The 18,589-nt window shown below is 34.2% G+C and overlaps 1 protein-coding gene across 6 annotated transcripts in view; it reads left to right on the top strand.

The window, feature by feature from the left end:
* AGFG1 (ArfGAP with FG repeats 1) overlaps positions 1-18,028 on the top strand; it is a 78,896-nt gene extending 60,868 nt beyond the window's left edge. For 3 of the 6 annotated variants that reach the window (XM_055300013.1, XM_055300010.1, XM_055300008.1), the window contains 6 exons: positions 1,870-1,949; positions 2,176-2,268; positions 6,888-6,935; positions 9,605-9,763; positions 10,851-10,942; positions 11,562-18,028. In XM_055300013.1, coding sequence (XP_055155988.1) covers positions 1,870-1,949; positions 2,176-2,268; positions 6,888-6,935; positions 9,605-9,763; positions 10,851-10,942; positions 11,562-11,621 — 532 coding nt within the window. In that variant the 3' untranslated portion in view covers positions 11,622-18,028. The remainder of the gene's footprint in view (positions 1-1,869; positions 1,950-2,175; positions 2,269-6,887; positions 6,936-9,604; positions 9,764-10,850; positions 10,943-11,561) is intronic. The other 3 variants (XM_055300014.1, XM_055300009.1, XM_055300011.1) reach the window with 1 other exon arrangement.
* Positions 18,029-18,589: the final 561 nt, after the last annotated feature.

Genomic DNA, 18,589 nt, shown 5'->3' with positions numbered 1-18,589 from the left:
ACCATACGTTCAGTTTTACTTGTGATAGTCTTGATTTAGTTTTTCTTAGGAATATTCTTTTTAATTTTTTTATTGAGGTGTAATTGGTATATAACATCAATTTCTGGTGTACAACATAATGATTTGATGTTTGTGTACGTTGTGAAATGATCACGTCAATGTAGTTATTGTCTGTCCCCATACAGAGCTCAGTTTTAGGATTTACTCTTTATAACTTCAAGTATGCACTACAATATTATTGACTACATATGACTACTTCATGATGCCATGCTGTACATTACTTCCCCATGACTTATTTACATATTCTTACAAATATTTTTAATGAAACAGTAAAGAAAATTAATTTTATTGGGGCACCTGGGTGGCTGAGTCCGTTAAGTGTCCAACTCTTGTTTTCAGCTTGGGTCATGATCCTCAGGGGTGTGGGATCCAGTTCGTGTTTGGCACTGAGCTTGGCAGGGAGAGATTATCTCCCCCCCCCTTCTCTCTCTAAAATAAATCTTTTTTAAAAAAACTTAATTTTATTCGATCTTGACCCTTAAATAATGTCTTCTTTATATGTGTTCAAATAAGGCATGTATCAAGTAGCTTCTGTTGCATATTTAAGTATGGTGGCTGGCTTGAGGAAAGTCAGCTTGTGTGGTTGAGTCATAGAATGAACCAGCTGCTGGTCTTTTTTTTTTTTTTTTTTAATTTATTTATGATAGTCCCAGAGAGAGAGAGAGAGAGAGGCAGAGACACAGGCAGAGGGAGAAGCAGGCTCCATGCACCGGGAGCCCGATGTGGGATTCGATCCCGGGTCTCCAGGATTGTGCCCTGGGCCAAAGGCAGGCGCCAAGCCGCTGCGCCACCCAGGGATTCCCCCCAGCTGCTGGTCTTATGGAACATTGGTTTTCCTTAAAAGTAAGACTGATATTCCATGGTTATTCAAATTTGGATATTTGGTAGACATTTTCTCAAAAATGAAATGTTTAAGTCTGTCACTTTAAGGAAAATAACTAATAAAATTGACACTTCTGAGCAAATACTAGAACTTTAGAAAATTTATTGACTCCACCATGAGCATGACAGCTTCACATTATGTTTCTGATGAGTGGTGATATTATGAATATAAATTTTTTAGTTTTGCATCAGAAAATTGTTGACATTTGGAAGATTTGCATCAGATATTTTCCAAATGCTATAAAATGAGTAAAAGATTCATTTAAAGTGCTAGATAGATTAGTAGATGTTACTTCAATATAGCGCAAAGGAGTTCATTGATACGATTTCAGATTCCATTTTGCAGCTAACCTTTAGTGAACTTATCACTGTGATTTTGAGTATGATATCAAGGGAAGTACTCACAATTAACCTGAAAAAACTATTCAGAGTCTCCTAGTTTTTTCAGCTAAGTGTCTATGAGAGCAGTTTTTCTTCTTGTGCTTTAACCTAAACAACATACCACAACAGACTGATCTTCTATTAAGGCAGCCATTGAAGGGATTTGCAAAAATATTGTGACTCTTAAGTTCCTTTGGTTTTAGGAAGTATAGCTCTTTTTCATAAAAATGCTACTTAATGTTAGCATGTAATGGCTTTATGGTTAATTTTAAAAGAATGAAATTTTTAAAAACTTCTGTTTTTAATTTCTGTACTTTACATAGTGTTAGTATACAGTATATTTACACAAAGACTCTTTGGTGGGGTTCTAAGTAACTTTTCAAAATGTAAATGAATCCTGAGACATAAAGTTTAAGAACTGCTAGGATATATGGTATATTCTGTATTACCTATTTCCACATTTTATGGCCACCCTATAGATAAATTACCCTTGCTTTTAAAAAAAAAAAAAAAACTGAAAAGACCTCTTTCTATATTTGTTTTCAGCAATGTTTTTGGAACAGTGCCAGTAGGTGCTTCTGCACAGACACAGCCTGCATCTTCAAGTGTGCCTGCTCCATTTGGAGGTATGTGTTTCTGGTGTACATGCAGGTTTTTATAAAGAGCCTGTGTATATAGTATTGCATTTTCTTAGAAGTACTGGAACGCTATCAAAGCAACAGTTTATTATCATAAAGCTCTAATTTTTTTTAAGCTCTAATTTTCTATCTTCATAAGTGTATGAATAAATATTTTTAATAATTGAATACAAATATATTAGGATTTTATAGTGTATTTTGTAATTTTTTAAAGCTACGCCTTCCACAAATCCATTTGTTGCTGCTGCTGGTCCTTCTGTGGCATCTTCTACAAATCCATTTCAGACCAATGCCAGAGGAGCGACAGGTAAGAAATAGAGATTATAGAACAGAAAACTTTGGGAAAGGTGTTTATTGCAAAGATACCACAGGAAGAATATCAGAAAATAAAGTTTTTCTTTCTTACTGTAGTGAATGGGAAGTGGATGGAAGAGTTTGTCAATAAAGACGTACACTAGCTGAAAGTTTATAAAATCCTGGACTTTCGTATTTGAGAGGGACCCTAGAAGTTGTCTAGCGGCCCCCACTGCTCAGTCACAGCTTTCATTCTTCAGGTGAGGAAGCCCAAGCATGGAGGCGAGACTTCCTTAGAGCCGTGCAGCCACTTTGTGACTGAAACAGGACTTCTGAACGCAGTAATTTTGACTCATTTGGTGGTCTGGTTTTGGAATTACTGGTTATTACTCATTCAAGCTTAATAGGAAAAATTTATGAGAAGGTTTTGTTTTGTTTTGTTTTGTTTTGTGTTTTCCTCTTCAAGAGATGGCGAGGAACAAATGAGCTTCATTACAGGAGGTCTTAGCAATCCTGTCCTTTCTAGTGCTTCTCTCTTCTGGGTGTTCACATGTTTTAAGTTGTGCAAACCTGATTTGATTTGGGGTATAATATTTGAGTCTTTTCTCTTGATAATTTTTTAATCCTCTCCTTTTTCTATCACCCTGAACACCAGAACTGTTGGCCAGTACCTTGGGGTGTCACCAAGTGTATGCGGTATGGCCTGATACCCATTAGGTTTAAAGTTGGCCAGCTTTGTTTTTGTGTACGTGTCCAAATAATTTTAGAACTAAAGCTTTAAGCATAGAGCATATATTGATGTGAAATCTTGAAAGCGTAAGGTGCTTGTAACATAATGATTGCCTTAAGAATTGGTAATTATTAGTAAATCTGTGTCATTGGCAAGATTAGGAACTGTGGTAGTAGAAGTTTGAAACTATAACTTTCCTCCTATATAAATGTCTTCAGTCATAATTTGTATCTCGCATAATAGTTGTTTAATAAGTATTTTAATTTCACACATAATTTTTTAAAAATAGTTTGTTTTAGTTCAAGTGTACCTGATCAGTGATTGTATTAATTTCTGTTGTGTTTCGATAGAAATATTCATCAGTTAACATATATAGCATTTCTGTTTCTTAGCAGTTATTTTGACTTGGTGGAATGAATATGTAAAATGTCTCTGAGCACATAGGGTTCTGTACATTGTCTCATTTAGTCCTCTTAACTCTTATCAAATACATGTTGACAGCTGAGGGAAGTGAGGCTCAGAAAAGTTAAGTGAATATGTTTTGGGTACCGCCAGACTTGTGTTCAAATTGTGATTTAGTATTTACATGGAAGTAAACCTAAGGTATCTTTTTATATGTTAATTGGAGGATGTACTAACATTTGTTGAGTGTTTAAAAACTTGTTTGCAAGATAGTTACAGTTTTCATAGCTGTTATAACCCTACCTCACAATTGAAGGATGGAAACTCAGATTGTACCTTGACTGAGCTTGTATTGATCTAACTTGTCTGAGCCTTATTGTCAGCCTTTCTATAGAATGTGAACAATATTTTACTGGCAGGGTCTTTGTGAGAATTTAGATGATACAAATCAGTGTGCATGGTCTTTGCATTATTCTACATAGTTGCCAAGTCTTTCCTCTTACTTTCCTTTCATGACTGTACCTCCACAAGTTGGTTTTGTCATATAGAGTTAAGGGCTTTTTTTGCTTATTTTATGTAGAGTATCCAAGTCTTTAAAGTTAAGGTTCTACATAGGATGTACATGCATATAGAAGGTATGATGTATGTTCAGGTGTTACAAGGTAATCTTTAATATTAGGCTAAACAGAATTTATTGAAAAGTAAATCTGTGTTCATAAATTTTTATTTCAAGGTAAAAAATGTTTTCCATGATAAACTACTTTGATTTATCACATTGATCACCTTCATTTAACTTGTAATAGAAATGATTAAAAGGAAATGTTAACTACATCTGTTTCTATTAATATTGAAATATGAACAGTATTTTGATAAACATACTATGCTTAGGAATTTCCAATGTCAAAATTAATATTCTTTAGGAAATACTTTTTGTTGCTTTTAGATATTTTATTCCATTTGAGGTAGCTTTTGGAAGAGGGCATTTCATAATAGTTCTATGCAAAATTTACTACATTTTACTGCTACATTTCTTTCCTAAATACATACTTTAATAATAATTTTTCTTATGCATTTATAAAGCTTTGGGGCTTTTTTTGTTTTTTGGTTTTTTACCATGTTACATAGAAACCTTCATTAGGATATTAGCCAATATGGCCTAAGACTTTTTTTATTTTAGGATTCTATAATAGCATTCTTTTTTACAGAGTTTTTGAGATTTTAAATCTAACAGTTAATAACAATTTTCAATTATTATGAAATTCTCTTATAATTCTTAAATCTCTCCTTTGCTATGGAATGAATAGTCTTTATTTCCCTAACTTCATTTGAATGAATGAATGATTTTAAAGATTTTTTTTTAACCCCCAAGAAGATAAAGAGAAATAGAAATAGAAATATAGAGATGAAAAATTCCTAGTAGCATCTAGGCCAGTATCCTTGTTGTATTACCCAGGTGGAGACCAATTTGATGGGTTTGTCTTAAACTTTCAAAATTAATTAATGACTAATTTAATATTTGCACCCAGAACTCTTTTAAACCAGCACTGTTCCCACTGGTTCCACTTATTGTACTCAGTAGGAATATACACCTAAGAGGAATGAAAATGTGCATCTATGTAAAAACTGATAACAATGTTTATAGCAACATTATTCATAATAGCCAAAAAGTGGAAACAACCCAATATGTTCATCAACTGATGAATGGATAAATTAAACGTGTTGTAATCATACAATGGAATTTGTTTGGTAATTAAAAGTAATGAAGTCCTGATGCATGCTACAACATGGATGACCTTTGAAGACACTAAGCTAACTAAAGGAAGCTAGTTACAGTATAACATAGAACCTGTGATTCCATTTGTAAGGTGGCTTTCCAGAATGATCACATCTGTAGAGATGGAAGGGAGGGGAGGTGAGAGGGAGATGACAGTTGAGAGGTATGGAATTTTCCTGGGCAGGGATGAAAAGGTTCTACAGTTTGATTGTGATGATGGTTCTACAACTCTGGGAATATGATAGAAGTCCTTGAGTTCTATACGTTAAGTGAACAGATAGTGTGAAATGTGGGTTATATCTAAAAAAGCTGTTTACAAGGCCTAAAAAAATTTTTATAGCAATCCAGGACTAGAGCTTGAGAGGGCATCATTGTCATCATTATCATTATAGTAGTTAATACTGGTTCACTGTCACTCTTGACTAAAGGTTAGTTTTTACCAAAGTATATTTTGTAGAGCATATCTCTTAAGATGGTATCAAATACTCCATGGAAAAGGGTTCTATGCCCAAATGTATATGAGAAACATTGCTATAAAGAGTTTAACCTTTATTATTAGTGCAGGACTTTTCAAGAGACTTAGAAGTTTTAAGAAAAGAGATAAATATACAGTGACCTAATTTATTATAGAACCCTTCTCACCCAGTTACCCTTTTGTTGGATTCAGAACACAGTACTGATGTATCTTTTAAGTACACATCTTTTAAAGTTGTTAGCAGACAACTTAGAGCACTTTTTAAAAAATTATTGTTAAATTTACCTTTGTGGCAGCTTTGTCAAATAGGTACTCTTATCTCTGCTCTCTGCCCCCTGTTTGTAGATGAGGAAACGGAAGCTTGTGGTTGTTAAATAACCTGTAGTTAGAAGATGACAGAACCAAGACTCGTAATCAACCACTCTTAGCTCTCAATCGCTGTTTTCCCACATTTAATTGGTTAAGTATTCTAATTTAAAATACATGGACATATATTTTAGAAACCTTTCCACTCCCGGTGGTTAAAACAAAAAGTTTCTAGTAATTAAAAACCTAAATTTGTTTTCTGTTCATTACATGTATTTATATGTAACACCTCTCTGACCTCAGTTATGCCAGGTAAGATTTGCACAAGATGCATTTTTCTTTACTCTTTTCAGCCATTACATTGTAAACTGAAAGTTGCACTCACCTTTCTAATGATCTACACTGAATAATTTTCCTCTGATCATACTTAATTAGTTCACTTGAGTTCTCTATTTCTAGTTAGTGTACAGAGTTGTAAATAAAACAATCAGACATCATTAAGGTCCTCTCTGCCAAGATTTGACTTTTTAGATGCAAAAGGTGGATTCTAGGTCAATTTAGGTAATCCTATGAACAGCATTTTTGAATGTAACTCATGAGGCCTACAGAATCTTTTTATGGACATAGTTGTATTTTGACATGAAAAAGATGTTAGTGTTTATTTAAAAATGGGCTTCATAAAGGGTTTTTTCATTTGGTGTTTATTTCACTGGTATTTATTATTCTAATTTCCCCTTTATTTCAAACAGGTTAAATATTAGTGTCATGAATATCATTGAAATTAAAAGACTTTGTGGATGTGTTTTTATTATGTATTCCTATGCTACCCACCTTATAACAGTATGTTCTAATTTTAGGACTTTTTAACAAAACAAATTTACTTTTATTCTGACAATAGTTATCCGTAAGTTAATTGACATTGGTCTCTTTATGGCTTTCCATAAGGCCTTTCTGGAGCAATGCATTCTCAAGTGTTTCCTCACGCTCATTTTGGTAGGTGGCCACAACTGTATCTAGATTTGTGTGGCAATATGTCTAGCTGCTTGTGGAAGCTTCTGCTAGTGTTCTGGATCCCTGCATGTGGAATTAAGTTTTTTCCATGTTTAACAATGGAGTGGGCATGGATGTGTGGCATTGGTATTACATTCTATTTAAAGTTACGTGAAGATTGTGGTGATTTGTGCTTTAATGCTGAAAAGCATTATCGCTTACCTCCATGGTCACATTAGAATGTTAATAGCTTTTTTGATTATTTTTCTTGAGTTTGAATTCATAGTACTTTGACACTTTTTCGATATACCAAACCATTTTACCACATTGTTCCATGGAGTTTGGTTTTGCTTAACTGTATACGAGTTTTGCTTCTTAGTGCTTTCTTAAAAAGTGATTTGTCAAAGTCTGTCAGTGCATTGTTGTCTGTTATGAAACCCTTCTGTTACCCTTGCAGTGTGCTTTTTATTCTTTAATTGACTTGCTTCCTAGTGGCTTCTCTTGTTTTCTCACCAATTGTAATTTCAAAAAATTTAGCATTTGAATTAGGTTCTTTGAGAAAAAATGCACTGTAGATTATAAACAATAGGATTATGAGGATTACTACTCTTTTTTCCTCTGATCATACTTTGGGTAGTATCTATAACATGACTTTCAGTTGTTTGTTTTTTTTAAGTAAAATATAATTTGTGTAACATTTTCAGTATTAATTCCTGTGCCTTGAATCAGAGATTGTTGATAAATTAAAAAAAAATTAAATCAAGAAATTCAGTGAATTATCATGTTTTTGATAGCATCATGCCAACAATATTTCACTATTATAATTGCTAGTATTCTGAGTTAAAAGCACCATTATTGGCTCTTAATTTACTGGGACTTTTTCTAGAACATATATTCAGATGGTTCTGTTTTTAATACTTACTAACAATAAGTAATACTGTTTTGCTACTACATTCTTTTTTGTTTAAGACAGAGGGGTAGGGGAGTGGCAGAGAGAGAATATTAAGCAGGTCTTGCATAGAGCACAGAGCACAATGTGGGACTCAGTCTCAAAACCTTGAGATCATGACCTGAGCAGAAATCAGGAGTTGGACACCTAACTGACTGAGCCACCTAGGCACCCCTACAACATGTTTCTATAATGCAAATTAGTTTATAATTAATTCATAAGTGGGGGAATGATGGCAGTGTACCACATGTGTAGTGGTTGTTCACACACTGATTTCAGTGCAGTATTGATCACACTGCTCATTTACCCTGCATCTATTTTTTCTAAGAATGCTTATTTCACTACCTTTTCAATCTTTATGCATTTTGCCCTAATCTCTATAATTCAGCAGTCCTAATCTTAAACCCCTTATCCAAAACAGTCTGTTTGTCAAACAAGATATGGTGGTCCATATATTTCTTTTTGAATTGATGTATTAGGAACCTCACATGTTCTTTTAATTGTGTTAGTAGTTTTATTAGGGAAAGTCCTCTCCCACCCTGGCCCCCTTTTGGGCTCTGGTTACAAAGCTGCATAGGTTTTGGGAGACCCACTTCTAAAACCCTATTTCTCCTATAAGTCTTGTTATTTTCAGTGAACTATTTTTTAGAGGTTTTGAAACTTTTTTGTTAGGAACATACTTAACTTATACATAACATACATAACTTAGTGGATAAAATTCCATTTTTAGCTCTTATACTGTATAGGGCAAAACAAAATTAAAAGCAATGTATATTAGTATACATATGACTTGGTTGATGATGGGATTTAAAAGGTTGACTGCTGTTTAGATTTTTAAATTACTTTGAGAAGTTCTTTCTTTCTTCTTTCCTTCTTTCTTTTCTTTTTCTTTTCTTTTCCTTTTCTTTTACTTCCTTTCTTTTTCTTTTCTTTTTTCTTTTTTCTTTTTTTTTTTCTTTTTTTTTTTTCTTCTTTTTCTTCTTTTTCTCCTTTCCTTTCTCTTTCTTTCTTTCTTTCTTTCCTTTTTTCTTTCTTTCTTTTTCTTTCTTTCTTTCTTTCTTTCTTTCTTCTTCTTTCTTTCTTTCTTTCTTTCTTTCTTTCTTTCTTTCTTTCTTTCTTTCTTTCTTTCCTTCCTTCTTCCTTCCTTCCTTCCTTCCTTCCTTCCTTTCTTTTTCTTTCTTTCTTTCTTTCTTTCTTTCTTTCTTTCTTTCTTTCTTTCTTTCTTTCTTTCTTTCTTTCCTTCCTTCCTTCCTTCCTTCCTTCCTTCCTTCCTTCCTTCCTTCCTTCCTTCCTTCCTTCCTTCCTTCCTTCCTTTTTCTTCATGAGAAGCACAGAGAAGGCAGAGACATAGGAAGAGGGAGGAGAAGCAGGCTCCATGCAGAGAGCCTGATGCGGGACTCGATCCCAGGACTCTGGGATCATGCCCCAAGCCAAAGGCAGACGCTCAACTGCTGAGCCACCCAGGTGTCCCGAGAAGTTTTATTATTTCAAATGATAGCTTTATTAGTGTCATTCTGGACATTGGGTTTTAGGAGAACGTTTTATAGATGGTGTTAAACTGCATAGTGCTAAAACTTACTATTAACTTAGTGTTTTGGAAATTAAAGTGCCTTTAGTGTACAATGTAATGTTTTTCAAGTGAAATCATTCAGTAGTATGTGGTATGAGGAGCAAAGCCTGCTTGTTCCTGTGTCAGTGATCAGCTCTTGCTTTCTCCTGTCAGCTGCAACCTTTGGCACCGCCTCCATGAGCATGCCCGCCGGCTTCGGGACTCCTGCTCCCTATAGTCTTCCCACCAGCTTCAGTGGCAGCTTCCAGCAGCCTGCCTTCCCAGCCCAAGCAGCTTTCCCTCAACAGACAGCTTTTTCTCAACAGCCCAATGGTAAGATCTGACACTTGGCTTAGCTGTTTGTCCACTTCAGTTATCCTTTATGTATCATAATGTTTTATGTTTGGACTGAAAGGCTTGTTAAGAGAATGCTGTGGTGTTAATCTGCTAAACGTTTACTACCCCAAAACAGATACCTTTTGTGATTTGGGCCTTAGAAAACTGAATGATTTGGTTAAGTTTTTGTGACCAGGTTATAGACTTAGGAGGAATCCGATACTCTCTAAAGAGTGCCCTTTCTTAGAATGTGTGTCTTTTCTTATCTTTTTTCTGTTTTTTAAAGATTTATTTATTTATTAGAAAGAGACAGACAGCTTGTGTAATGAGTTGGGGGTGGAGCAGAGGGAGAGAATCTTCAAACGGATGCCTGTTAAGAGTGGAACCAGAGGAGGTACTCAGTCTCACCAACCATGAAATCAGAACTCATGAGATCATGACCTGAGCCGAGACCAAGAGTTGGATGCTTAACTGACTGAGCCACCCAGGCCCTCCTCGAGTGTTTTTCTTATTAATTTCTCTTGCATGTTCTAATACGCCTCTTGATTTTAAAAAGAAACCTTCTAGATCTTGAGTATTTTTTGTTTTGTATCAGAAAACTATTGTGGATGTTGCAAATCCTCCATAGATTTGAAGATTATTCTTAAATTACAGTTGCAGATTTATTTTTTAATGTCTGTGGTTAGATAAAAAAATTTGGAAATAAGGCCCATGGCAGAGCCATAATGATACAATATTTCCTAAGGAATTTGTGCTGTTCACATGAAGCCTTTGTGTTTTGTTCTCAGCCCCTTTCAAATAGTCACAGGCTCATCATTAATTCCATCCTTTGAATGTCAGCAGCTTACATAGCTGAAACAAATCAGAATTAACCATTTCTGAGAAAGCTATATGAAAGCCCCTTTACATATGCCACAGGAAAGTTTGTCTCTGGTATTTGAGAAAGCATGAGACTCAACAATTTAACATCAATATTTTATTGTCGCTCTGGTAGGAATTTCTCTGAAACTCCTTATGAGGCTCTACAAGCATCAGATTGTTTCTGAAAGGTATGGGTTATAATTGGTGGTTCTGTTTTAACAAGGTGCAAGTTTTGCAGCATTTGGGCAAACAAAGCCAGTGGTGACCCCTTTTGGTCAAGTTGCAGCTGCTGGAGTATCTAGTAATCCTTTTATGGTAAGTGAGATGCAATTTTAAGCACTTTACAAGCTGTTGTGTGTTATTTTCAAATTGGGGAAAGCAAGATATGGCTTTCCTAGATGCTCTTTGCTCTTCTGATGAGACAGTGTAAGATTTTACAGATTGAGGCAGCCATCATGTACGATCTGTTTTTGATGTAAAAAGACAATGCACACGCACGTTAATCAGTTACAAATCAAAGCACTGACAATAAATAAGCTTTTGTATAGCATGAAACTTGTCTGCTCTCTTGTCCAAATAATGTTTTAGTGAGGCTAAATATTTAGTGAATGTGTGAAAAGAGCTTGGAGTTAGAGATTTGGTTTGAATCATAAATGATTTTCTTAAGGGCTTAGTCCTTTCTTAGATTCTTTTTCCAGAATTATATGAAATAATAGATATTAAAGGCCATAAAACAGTTCCTGACACCTAATAATTTTATCATATTATGTTGCTAATAACACTAATGAATAAATGATTCCCAATCATTATAAAATAATTTCTAATCTAAATATTGTTTAAATAAAATTTAATGAAAGTTTGATATTTTCAAAATCTCCCACATATATCACTTTTACTTGTCTGTTTATTTATTTTGTCTTATGTTTTCCTTTAGACCGGTGCACCAACAGGACAATTTCCAACAGGAAGCTCATCAACCAATCCTTTCTTATAGCCTTATATAGACACTTTACTGGAACGAACTTTGACGTGGTCACATTACATCTCTCCGCCTCTTGCACTGTTGTCTTGTTTCACTGATCTTAGCTTTAAACACAAGAGAAGTCTTTAAAAAGCCTGCATTGTGTATTAAACACCAGGTAATATGTGCAAAACAGAGGGCTCCAGTAACAACTTTTAACCTGTGAATTGGCAGAAAAAGGTAGCGGTATCATGTATATTAAAAATTGGCTAATATTAAGTTATTGCAGATACCACATTCATTATGCTGCAGTACTGTACATATTTTTCTTAGAAATTAGCTATTTGTGCATATCAGTATTTGTAACTTTAACACACTGTTATGTGAGAAATGTTACTGGGGAAATAGATCAGCCACTTTTAAGGTGCTGTCATATATCTTGGAATGAATGACCTAAAATCATTTTAACCATTGCTACTGGAAAGTTACAAAGTCAAAATTGGAAGGTTTTATTCATTCTTGAATTTTTCCTTTCTAAAGAGCTCTTCTATTTATACATACCTAAATTCTTTAAAAATGTAGAGGGATACCTGTCTGCATAATACAGCTGATCATGTTTTGCTACAGTTTGCAGGTGAAAAAAAATAAATATTAGAAAATATGCTATTGTTTTTGTGTTCTTGCTGCAATGCCTTTACCAAAGTGGCCTTAAAATACGAGTAGTGAATTGAGAACATCTTGAATTCTTAAATTAGAATTTCAGAAGACTTCTAGTGACTTTTATGTCTAAAAGAGAAAATTTTATAAAAAGGCCATGTAGAAAATTTATTAAAACTACCATGACTGCTATATTCAGGAATATGTCAGTGGTAAAGCATTTAAATGTAGCTTGTCAGAGTCACCATAATCCTTCTAATTTCTTTGCAACTTCTTAATTTTGTGAAAATTTGTATATATGAGAATTTGCATGTATGTGTATTTACAAATTTTTTTAAGTATCTTGAACTCTCAGACTGCAGAAGTCCTATTTTAACTATTGATTTTTAAACAAAAATACTGTCTTTGAATGTATTGGAAGCAGACATGCATTAACTGTGACATGATTGCACCTCAGTTTTTTTTTTCCTTTGTTTGGACAAACATATTATTGAAATAGGACTTTTATTTATGTTCATTTCTGGGGGGAAACAAACTGGAACCCAGTGTTACCTTAAAGTTATAGAATACTTTGTTTAAAAAGACAGTGATACTAATGTTTAGTTATATCTTTTTGTTAATAGTCAGATGAACTTGTTTAAGTATTTATGTACAGTAATGCCTCATTCATCAAGACGTGATCTAGCAGTCTCCTTAAAACAGAACACAAGTGAGAAACTTGGAATAGTTTTTAAATGTCTTTGAGCAGCCTACATAAGTCACAAAGTCTCTATATGTTTGTTTTTATGTGAAATTTTGATTATTTGATTTGCCAGCCCTAGCAGTTCAGATGTGATGGTTTGGAAGGAGATAGAAAAAGCATGAAAAATCGTCGACCATTTAGTTTAAGGACAGCCAGGCCAGCCTAGAAGACATCAGTATTACATCATGTTCTGATAATAGTCTGGTACTATGACTCTGTGTCATCAAGAAAAGGTAAAATTACATATACAAATATGTAATACATGTTTGAAAAGTTTTATCTTTACAATGATTAAACATTTTTTAAAAGCTTTGTCATTAAAAAAAATGAACATCAGTTTCTTCAAACATTTTATTTGTGTTGAATACCTTTTCCAGTGGTGACTACATGAGTTGTTACACAATCTTAAAGTCTGTGTAGCTTCCCAGACTTGTTAAAGCATTGCTGTCCATTGCATCTCCAGCTCAGTGTGTGGTTTATTTTAACTATTTTGATGAGCAAGAAGACAGGGAAATCTCTGCCCCTTTTTGAACATTATGCTTCTTCTCTTAAAATTGAATGAATGCTACAAAAGTTTAGGGGTGTGTATGTATACTTGAAGTACAGTTTGGGGGTCTCCCTCTTGCCCCTTTTTCACTGAGGGAATACTTAAGAGATGTCTTTGAATTTCTGTGTTTTAGATTATATTGGGTCCCAATCAATTCATGTGTACAAAGTTATGCTATATAACTGTAGGCCATTACCCAAATAACGTACGAGGCTTTCCATCTAAGAAATAAGTAAATTAAACAGCTGTTATTAAAATAATTTTAAAGACTATTTTTTTCTGGGTAAATCTTGAAGTTTATAAATAAATGAGAACTCTTACTGATTTAAATGAGTGTTTATAAAATTGAAAAAGTGATCCAGCTTTAATGTGGGTTTAAATCCACTTCTGTTAGACTTTTATATTCAGATTTGCTTTTGGTTCTGTATAGACCCATCAGAAGTGTGTTGAGCACCTAACAGGATGAGATCCTTAAAAGTGATAGGGCCTGAAGACCTTCAAGTTTTCTTGCTTACTGGTTGAATGGGATCTTCTCTCCTGTCTTTGCTCTCAAAAGAAATTTCTTTTAGAGCAGCAAACATCGTTGATACAGTTTAAAGGCATATTTTATTCTCATTTTTGTGACAGTAGAGATTAGGCAATCACCTTCTTCCTTAAAATAATTCCTTGTATAAGTTTGAAGAAGCGCCTCAGTGCTTTGCCCTAGCTCCCAGCACACACCTTCTTTGGTACAGTTCCTGGAAGTTGGGGAAATGGAGAGAAGAATAACTGGCTGCTTTTGTATGACAGCACTAACAGTTCTCAAACATTTTGGTCTCAGGACCATAACTTTTAAATTATTGAAGATGCCCAAAGAGCTTTTGTTTATGTAGCTTGTATCTCTCAGTAATAACTGTCTTAGAAATTAATACTGAGATACTTAAAAAATGTGTTTATTCATTTAAATATAACAGTAATAAACCCATTGCATGTTAACGTAAATGCAATTTTTAAATAAAAACTAGTTGTCTTCCAAAAACAACTAATTAAGAAGAAAATTGTTTTATGTTTTGCACATCGCTGTAGCACCGGCTTGAGAAGCAGGGAGACTCTCCTGCTACTTGGGCATTGCAGTTATTTTCTATTACATGTCATGTGGGCACTGAGAAACTCTACTGCATACTTGTGAACACATGAGGGAGACCGACCATTGACATCTTAGTAGTATTATGAAAATAGTTTTGACACTTGGCTTTTGGAGACTCTCTGAGGTCCTCTGACCACACTTTGAAAACCACTGCACTACACTTTAAATTTCTATTTTCCAAAATAATAGTGTGTGGTTAGGGTAAACCTGCTGCTCCTTGAACTTCCAAGTAGTTTTCTTTGCTTGGTTGGAAAAATGGAAAGTTGAGTTGAAACTGCAGACACTTTTAATACTGTTTTTGGGATCTTCTATTTTTATTTGAAATTATTTTAATAATGATGACATTAGTGAATAGTCCTTCAAGGGTATCAGGACCTGATGCATGGTTATTGATGTTTATTTTGGAATCGTTCACTATTCCAACCACTTTGAAATTGTGTCATTGTTTAATAGCTATCAAATAGCTATTTTAAAAGTGAAAAAAAATATTTTGCAGAAGAAAAGTTCAAAATGAATAGTTTCTTATCTCTGATGTTTATAGTTAATAATTTTAGCTGTAGTTGAATTTTTTAAATGAAAAGTGGATTCTAACAAAAATCCCTACCCTTCAGAAAATCTGCTATTACAATTAAAGGAATGTGTTTACTTCTTCAGAAAGAGGTTTGCTGTGGTTTTCCCACCAGTGTCTTTTTATACAGTGTTCATTTTTAAGGAGAAACTGTTGCTTCTCATTTAAACAAAATGTTTCAAAATTCTCTGGAAGTGACTTTAAAAGATAGTTTACAATAGTTACCACAAACTGGCTTCTTTGCCCCTCTTATTAGCATACTGTAAAATATGCTTTTTTGAGGTAATACTGTTCCATCCCCAGGCAGACCTTCTGCCCCAGGCAGACCTTCTGCCTTGCTTCTTGGGCCTTCGTCCATCTGTTTGTGCTCCTTCACTGAACTTGTATTCAGAGAGACTCCTCTCATCTTTGGCCTCCACCGGCAGTCTCAGACTTCTATCAGAAAATTAATCTCTAGGAGACCATTGTGAAGATATGTTTTTTAAAAAGTAATGACTTCAGAGTAATGTGGTGGTATTATGCGGTATGGTTGATTAAGCCCTTTAAATGTATGAGAAGCTTGCTAAGTGCTTTTCATGTATAATACAGTCCTTAAAGTAGATGCATACTTGAAGGATGAAAGAAGGCGATGAGGCATAGGGAGGTTAAGCTAATGACAGCTTTTGCTCTGGGGAGCACATATTTCACTGTTGGATTGAACAGCTGTCACATTTATGTGTAAGTAGCCTTTTAAAAAAGTCTTAAAATTTCTCCTGTCCCTAATAAAACTTAGTTATTTGAGTTCCATTCATAATTTGATGAAATCAGTACAGTTTATTCACTAGGCTTTTATTTAAACTTTACAAATTAATTAATGGGGTAATTAGGGGAGCTTGTTTTAAACTAAAGTGGCATCTGAAGTATCATAATGATTCCTGTTTTGTGAAACATTCCAACTTTGATTGATACCGTTTATGCCCTAGGCAGTTTTAAAGGTTACTTTCTAAAGGAGGCCATTATTAAAATTTGTGTTAAATTAGCCTATTGTATGGAATTTGTCCTCATTAGTTAAATTTTTCTTTGTATATTTTAAAACATTATAATATCATTAAAATTTTGCATTGTATATTTGGATAAGTGAATATATGACCAAGATGTAATTCTTAGTGTTGTGCTAATGAGACTCTTTTTCTCTCATGAAAAAGTGCCCTGCTTTGTACTATTAACTTATATTTGTGGTATAAAGACTCTCACTAAGGCTGATGTCACCTATCAATCTGATGTCATTTAACTTGGAGTTAGAAAGAGATGTGCACCTGGCTCCCAAGCCTTTGCATGCCAGCTCCAACGCAGTGCTCAAAATTCCACAACTTGTTCATTAAATTTATTGGTTATTGTATCCAATATTTGAAGAGCTTTTTGTTTTATATTAATTCTGCAAGTATTTGGACACTAAATCACTTTTAGAAGTGGACAGAGCACTGAGGTGAGAAAGACTCAAGGATTGTAAGCCCTGCTATTAAAAAGTCCAGTTATTGTGCTAATGGTAGGGCTTGCAACACACTACCATGACAGATACTTTGAATTCTGTCTGTAGTTTTGTTTTGTTTGACCAGCACAGTGTTTTAAAAACTTGGATTTTGAATAGCGTTAAAGCATGCACTCTTAAGGTGGCCACTAATCTACCAATCCCAATTTTCTTAACCTCAAACATTCAGATGTATTTTAAGATCTTCCAATTGGCAAATCCCGTGTCTAGGTAAGAGAGCTCTTATGCCACCTCATTGTTCTGATTTTGGAATCCTGTAGGATTTGAATTTATGGTATTACTTTTAAATGAAGACTTTTGCTAAGAATGTGTTCCTTTTCAAACCTGTAGCATCTATGTATTCTGCCGATTTTATGGCCTTAGATTAGAATTCAACATGTGTTTAAATGTATTTTTGAAATCTGTGCTTGTCCAACTCAAAGGACTGTGGAGTAATGAAAAGAGAAATGTTGTGATTCAGGCTCTTGTAAAAAGGAAAAGTGATCTTGGATAAGAAATTTTAATTAGTGATTAAAATGTTCGTTGGTTAATTTTGTTGTTGGTTCTCTGGAATCTTCATTAGGTGTCATCCAAGCTACAGTTTAATCAATGAGAGTTAAGATTTAAACTCAACTCTAAATTTTCCCATAATCTTGAGTGGAGAGAGAGAGAGGAAGCACACACCCAAGGAGCCTTCTAATTTTGACTCATTGACCATTAAATAAAAGGAAGCAAAGGATTGTAAACTGATGTTATACAGTCAATGTTTCATAGAATGCTGTGGGTACAATCAGGTTTTTTAAAGACTTTAACTTTTTTTATATGTTATAAAATAATACTTACGATTTTTAAAAATTATGCAATATATAAAAGGTGTAAAGTGAAAAATTATGTCTTGTCTCCTTCCTGTGACTTCTTTCCCACGCCCCAGGGGAATATAGTTTCTTGTATTCTTGTACAGTCTTTCAGAAATGTTATCATTTATTTTATATGCCTCTGTATACATATATACTCCTCTTGCTGTCGTCCCTTATTTTAAATGTACAATTTTGTAACTTGGTTCTTTTTATTTAACTTGGTTATCTTTACATATTAGCACATCCAGCTCTAACTCATTATTTTAATGGCTGCAGGATTTCATTATATGGATGTTCCTTTTGAAGAGTATTTGTATAGATTTTTCTACTAAAAACAATTAAATTGAGAACATCCTTGTGCATATATGAAGAATAAGTCTTGACTCTGCCTAACTGGAAACTCAATAAAACAGACCTCATCCAATTTTGAGGCTCACCAGCTGTTTATTATCTTATGCATCTATTTAGGGAAATTCTTCCAGTTAAGGTGTGTGTGTGGGAGGTTGGGGGATCCTTCAAATTGACTATCTTAAGATAGCTGAAAAATCCTGTGCTTTTTAATTGAACTTCGAAGGTTTTCAGTCAGCTCATTGAAAGGTTTTGCAAGTTCATACCCATTTTGCACTTTAATTTTTCTGTTGTCCCTACCCATGACTCTGGAATTTTTTAAAAGTGCGCTTTGGGGCCATTTCCTGTTACTGCTTGTTGGTGTTGCACCTTCCCTTATCAACATTAGCTTAGAAATATACCTTATATTTAAGAAGAAAAGGTATAGATTATGGCAAACCATTTTGGCACAACCGTGTACTTTATTCTTCAAAATTAGTTCCCTTTGCCTTAGAAAAGATTTGGGTAATAACTTCAAGTTCTGATTCTTATTCCTCAAAAGACTAGAGCCAGAGGATTTCTTAACATGCATTTACCATTAGTCAAGACAGGATGTGCTTCCTGAAATTGTTTATGAGGGCCCATATCAGCTCTCCCAGCTGATAGGGAA

Source organism: Nyctereutes procyonoides, unplaced genomic scaffold (genome assembly GCF_905146905.1).
Source record: "Nyctereutes procyonoides isolate TBG_1078 unplaced genomic scaffold, NYPRO_anot_genome, whole genome shotgun sequence".
Lineage (NCBI taxonomy): Eukaryota > Metazoa > Chordata > Mammalia > Carnivora > Canidae > Nyctereutes > Nyctereutes procyonoides.
Note: the sequence above shows the minus strand (reverse complement) of the source record. Positions and strands in the feature narration are given on the sequence as shown.